Source organism: Pinus tabuliformis, chromosome 1_2 (assembly GCF_031772625.1).
Source record: "Pinus tabuliformis cultivar Carrire ecotype Pingquan chromosome 1_2, CPIR1, whole genome shotgun sequence".
NCBI lineage: Eukaryota > Viridiplantae > Streptophyta > Pinopsida > Pinales > Pinaceae > Pinus > Pinus tabuliformis.
Window position 1 is genome coordinate 1,167,683,107 of NC_142298.1, and position 6,158 is coordinate 1,167,689,264.

Sequence of the window (6,158 nt, forward strand, 5' to 3'; positions counted from 1 at the left end):
TGGTAATGTTTGTACCTCTTCAATCTCAATTGAAGACAAAACTTGAGGAGTTTCAAGTGCAGTTGGAATTGGAAATTTGGGTGGTGGAGATTGTGGCCTTGTGGCTCTCCTTCTTTTGGGCATTACCTCAGGAATTGCAACCAATAGCTTCCCTTATCCTTTCTGCAACTTTAACCTTGTAAGCATCACAATTTTGCAACCATTAAAACCCTAATTGCACAAACTCAAGCAATCAAGCAATTCAACCTTTGCTATGATACCAACTTGATATGTTTTTGTATGATTAGTTTTGTTGTGCTAATAACAATTACAGATTTATAAACATGTGCTTTCTTATTGCTTCTTGTGTTGAGGTTTCCTTAGTTGTTTGTGCATACAATCAGGTAAATTTCCTTAATTTTAAAGTGACATTCATGAGAAAAATAGCTTCAAAAACAAATACTGAACAACAAATATTCAAAGTACAACAAACCATCAAAGAGACACATTAACATAGTGTTTTGATGAAGGAGTTCACCCCTCTTGGGCTACATCTTGTTGATCCAGTTTCTATGGCTTAGGCCTTTGTATTAGCTCAATGTGGAAAAAATTATATTTACAAAGCTCTATGGCGCCTGATACATGCACCAATGTGTTCAGAATGTCCAAATTAGCTAAGAACACCTCTTTCTGAGCTCAATTTGGTCGAAAATTGACTTCTCTAGAGCTCAGTCAATCTTTTCCTACATTTTCTCCTCTAATTCTAGAACATCTCCAATTAACACCGCTAAATTTGGTGGCAGGGCAAAATTTGGGGGCACCGCTAGATTAGCTCATAGTTAATTAAGGCTTAACTGCGCTTAATTAAATTTAAAAATGAGATTAATGCTAAGTTAAACTATAACCTTCAATGGTTTAATAGGCTTGGTCACATGTAACGATTATGTCGCATTAAAAGTTGTGGTTATTTTCCATCGAAACTATCAGAGCCAACCATTTGCAGTGTCTTGTTCACATGCTAACCGTCGCAGTGATGGTTTGGAGCGGAACCGTCGGAGTTAACTGACTATTGGAAGTTGCAGTGTTCACATGCAAATTAACGTTGCGGAGTTGTTAGGTTAGCCACCGATCTTGATAACTGTTTGTGGGTTGGTTGTGTTGTGTTCACATGGGGGGAGGGCTAGCCCTCCCCTAACCGCCACCCTCCAAACCAATACAACTTAAATAGATGCAGAGAACATTAAGGGTAAGAACTACCCGGTAGTATAGTTGGTAAGGCATATAGTCTCCGTGTGGTAGGTCGTGGGTTCGACCCAGAGTACTGCCAATACATTTTGCTCCAATTCATAGACCACCAACCCGACCCTTGGGAGGTTCCACGTGGCAAGATGTGAACGTGGCGGCCTCATGGCTTACCACGTGGCATTCTTCCATTGGTCCAAAATCAAACCAATAGAGACGCACCAACTCACCATTGTACAACCCAACCAAATGATGACACTTGTCCATCCTTGATTCGTCACCAACATTGACCATGCCTAGTCACCTGCCATGTCAGCAGTACAGACTGTTGACTGTGCAGTGGCTGGGCATTTTTTTGCCAATTTCCCCTGTTTAGCAAATCGATCAGAACACAATAACTTTCTCATACGAACTCAGTTTTTGACGTAATGAGTTGTGTTAGGATTGTTTTTCTGAGACAAATGCGGTCATTCAAGTTTCGAGTCATTCTGAGAACTTTGATTTTTGAGCTAAATACTTGCCCCTGATCAACAATACAATTTTGGTCCAACATTCCCCTAGTTAATACGATTTGGAAGGTGAGTTCGCTCATGGCGGTACCTTAACCCCATGCGCACATGTTTGGGGTGTTAAATGCGGGCATGAATATATGTGTGATAACACCCACTTGTCTTGCCTGTGTTATTACTCCTTCATACACTACATCTTGCCCATTATACTCTTCAGTAAGGAGTCTGCTTTATAAATGTGGGAGTATTACTGTAGGGTGGTGGATTCTCTTTTGTTCTCATGGATACAAGCTCAGTGCTCCCTATGTCGACTTACGATAATGACTCCTTGCTGCTCAACAATCTCCAGCTAGGTCCGATTGCTTACTTCCATCCACCCTGTTTTTCTTTCACGGGTCATCTTAACTTTCACCTGAGTCTCCTTTGAACTGGCACAAAGTTTATTTGTAGTAATTGTCCATGTTTTTCAAAATGTTATTCCACAATACAACGACAGGTCCATCCTTCGAACTTGTCACTATATTTCCCTCTGCTTCCTCTCAAATTCCTGACTCGATCAACATTTCCTTTAGTTGCCCAGTCCTTGTTTACGAGATGTGGTATCTAGGAACTTTTTCCTTGTGGTTTTAATTATCAGTTCAAGTTTCAAGTCTATCGACCAACATTAACTCTTCAAACCGCTAGTGTCATGTTTCTATTTGGTAAACGGGTTTCATTTTCTCAAACTCTCCCCTACCAGCTAGTATATAGCCTCATTGGGGTGCCAAGTTTAAGTTTGGTTGTTTTATACACTCGACAGTTGCCTTATTTTCACCCTCACGACATCCTCATGGAGTCTCATTTCAATTACTGTGACACGGTACAACTCTTTACACCGCCACAATTCTCTTACCCTGGCACTTGGGTTTGGGTGTTTCACTCCTATCTTGATGATGTCACTTTACAGTTCTATCTCAACAATTTTGTCCCTTTATATAATTTCCAAGTGCTTCTTCCCTCAGTCTGGGGTAACGATGCTTGGGTGTTCTTGCAACCTAAATTTTCCCCTCTTCCTACTCATACTTTGTGGCGTCAACCCCTACCAAGTCGATCTTTGTCAAGAGTGTCGATGGTGCCACGGCTCTGCCAACCTAGCCAATGGGCAGGCACGTCAGGTGCTTCTTCCTCTTGGAATTGATGCCTTTTTGGATGGAATTCAACGACTTATCATTTAGATGCAGTCCCCCTAGAGGTTAGAAATGAAATTCTTCAACTAGAAGCTAAAGAATTTGGAGACAGAGCTTATCATTCAGACTCATAAATCACTAGTTCAACACTCTAATGGACTCTTGATCTGGGTAAATTCCAGAAAAAGTGACTCTATTTCCTACACTCATTGTCTCTAGACAGGCAATCAGAAACCTTGCTGCATATGGTAATAAGAGACAAGCAAGTTGATAACTATCAACTATTTTCCGGGCGAGAGGAGATCAAAAGGATCTTTCTGGACATATGATACAACTTGGATGATTTAAACTCTAGGATGACTTGGGTAGAACATTGTATGGATTTTGACTCAGACTATGGCTCTGGTTCACAACCTCCTAATCCAACTGTCATTGCCCGCACCAACAGAAGACATTCCTCAAGGCAACGTCAATGAAGTTTCTCCAATTATTGTTCTAGATTAAGTATTACTGCTCTTGGTCTATTTTGGTCTATGTTTACTTCTTTCTTTACTCAGCAGTCACGACGACTTTCATGGTTGACTGGACTATAGATGTTCATGGTTTTTTTTCTGTTGTCAAGCCCATAATATCCATTGTATGGAATTTTGGACGAGCCACCTTGTGTTATGCTACTATGCATGTCCTTTTTGTATAGATGTGAAACACTGGGAACCAATGATAAAGAATGTATTAGCTTATACAAAGTCAACACAAAATTTTCTTTAACAATCTCGTTATCGATGTAAATTTGGTTTTCTTATAATATAAATGGATAACTTTAAAAAAATGTTAAGAAAAGTTTAATGTAAATTGCCAATAGCGAAACAAATATTTTATATTATCAAATTAAAGTGCAATATTATTCTTTAATAAGAAAAAAAACATAACAATTATAAAAATAAAAATTATATAAATTCATAACATATTTTTTTTTAAATATGTTTATATAATCTATTAAATTTTTAAATATATATTTTGTAAAAATAATTGAAGGGTTACCTTAGCAATAGAGTGATATTGAAAAATAACTCAACATTGAATTTAATTCCCTTCCTTTTGCCTTCAATTTCTCAACATTCAATCTTACATTTTCCGTTGATTAAAGGAAAAGTTGGCCCACTGACTAAATTAGGAATGACGTTAGGCATCTTTATCCATATATAATTTTACTAAGTAAAGTTGTTCACTTTAGGCATCTTTGGATACATATAATGATAAATAGTTATAGTTATATGTTGTAAGTTAGATGTAGTGTTTGGTAGGAGTTTAACGTAGATTAGTTTATAAAAGATGAGAAGAGTGAATAATAGAATGTTTAACTATCTGTGAAAAGCAAGTTCATGTTACAACCAATACCTAAATAAATTATAGTGTCACAGGCTTTATTGAATACTTTCAACCAACTTTGTCTTCTGAAACTCATATCCAGTCCACATCTCAAGATCATAAACTATTGAAGAAGAAGACTAAGGATGTGGCCTTTACATATTACCTAATTTTAAAGACAGGTGTACATTATTGAACTAATTAGGTAACCATGTTTACACCATCAGCTATGTAAGTTGACACTATCATCTTGCATGGCAGCCAACTCCAGAACTTCATTGTAGATTTGTATTCCTCATTCTTTAATTTTTCAGGATGTTCTTTCAAATAATTCAAGTAATCCTGACCTTCACGAAATCCTACACTGTCCACAACAATGCCTGTTCCTCTGCCCAGCATCTCTGTGTCTTCAAGTAACAGAAAATCAGGCAGATAACGATCCTTGAAGTGATCCATAAATATGAAATCAAAATGTGAGGCTGACATTTCCATAAGGAAATTCTCTAATATATCACCCACTTCAGTCAATGTTCCTTTCAACACTGTTACCTTTGAGGCCAGCCCTGAGAATGAAATGAAATTCTACTAGAAGTCAATCTATTGGAAAACATTTAATATGAAATTCTATTAGAAATTAATTAATGAAAAGATTCCAAAATTTTGATGCCTAATGACTACAATGGTAACTAAGCAAGGACAGAGACCAAGGCTTGGCTGAAATAAACAACACCCACATTGATATCATGCTTTAAGACTGAGAAATCAAAATAATAATGTGATACTATAATTGCAGAAAAATTTACCTGCATGCTCTATCATTCCTCTGGCAATTTCACAGTTATCTGAGTTCATTTCTATGGAAACTAGCTTGCTGTCAGGGTTTGACATCTTGGAAGCAATTCTAATGGCAGAATACCCACAATAAGTTCCAAGCTCTAAAGCTACTGTGGGATCAAATTCTTCCACCACATAATCCAGAATAGAACCCTTCTCCTCTCCTAAGATTGGCAACCAAGTATGGCTAGTAAAATTGACTATGGCTCTCAGCACAGACTCTGCATTTCCCTTCTCTGCAGTTTGCAGAACATAGCTTAGAAGGGCTCTCTCTCTGCCATCAGGGGAATGGCCTGTCAACCATGCTTGTTTGTCATAGAAAAATGTAAAGTATGACAAAATCCTTGACACAAAGTCGGCTGCCATGGTCTCAAAATGTTGAGGAATATACAGATGGTTACTAGGTTTACAGAAGGTTAGTAAATGGCTATATATAGTCATACAAAAGGAGTAAAATGCAGGAGTCATGCCCCACTCCAAGGAATCGAATACCAGCTTGTAGTTACATTGCAAGGCAAGTTTATTCTCAATTTTTGGGCAGCAAACAAGGTTAATCTAGTTGAAATTTCCAGGGAATCTCATGAGATTGTGCATTAAGGCGTATTCCTCAACGGTCGTCATACTTTCCTTCATTGGCATGGGAAAGAATAATGGACGTGTTAGCAAAAAAATAAAAAGCCTCCATTGTACACTGGTTGAGCCTATGGCGATAGTTATTCAAATCATGAATATTAATGTCGGTTTCAATTTTATTCTTGTGCTTTTTATTTTATTCATCATTATTTTGTTATTTAAGTAAATAAAGTAAAATCAACGTGTCTTTTAAACACACACCATGGAAAACATAAACTTAAAATTTTATTCTCGTTATTTTATTTTTGTTATTTTCTTCTCCAAATAGTTACATTGTTACTTAACTAAATATCAAGCAACAATTATATAAGTGGAAATAAGTGTATTAAAAAATGAAATTATATAAGGAAGTAGGGAAAAAATAAATTTAAATTATTTTTATTTTATTTTTTTATAAATAATTATATGGTTGTTTAAGTAAACAATT

General features: G+C 36.8%; 1 protein-coding gene across 1 annotated transcript; it reads right to left on the reverse strand.

Annotated features, from left to right (window-relative positions):
* Positions 1 to 4,291: 4,291 nt before the first annotated feature.
* Positions 4,292 to 5,513, reverse strand: LOC149210377 (uncharacterized). Its single transcript, XM_089394426.1, has 2 exons — positions 5,068 to 5,513; positions 4,292 to 4,827 (listed from the first exon to the last, which is right to left on the reverse strand). The coding sequence occupies exons 1-2, from the start codon at positions 5,462 to 5,464 to the stop codon at positions 4,466 to 4,468; spliced, it is 759 nt and encodes a 252-aa protein (XP_089250552.1). The 5' UTR covers positions 5,465 to 5,513; the 3' UTR covers positions 4,292 to 4,465.
* Positions 5,514 to 6,158: the final 645 nt, after the last annotated feature.

Bases quoted from the DNA above. Each gene is read 5' to 3' on its own strand.
- LOC149210377 (XM_089394426.1), bottom strand. From the start codon at position 5,464: ATGGCAGCCGACTTTGTGTCAAGGATTTTGTCATACTTTACATTTTTC. The intron at 4,828-5,067 runs GTAAATTTTTCT...TTTCATTCTCAG, and splicing joins AGGAATGATAGAGCATGCAG to GGCTGGCCTCAAAGGTAACA.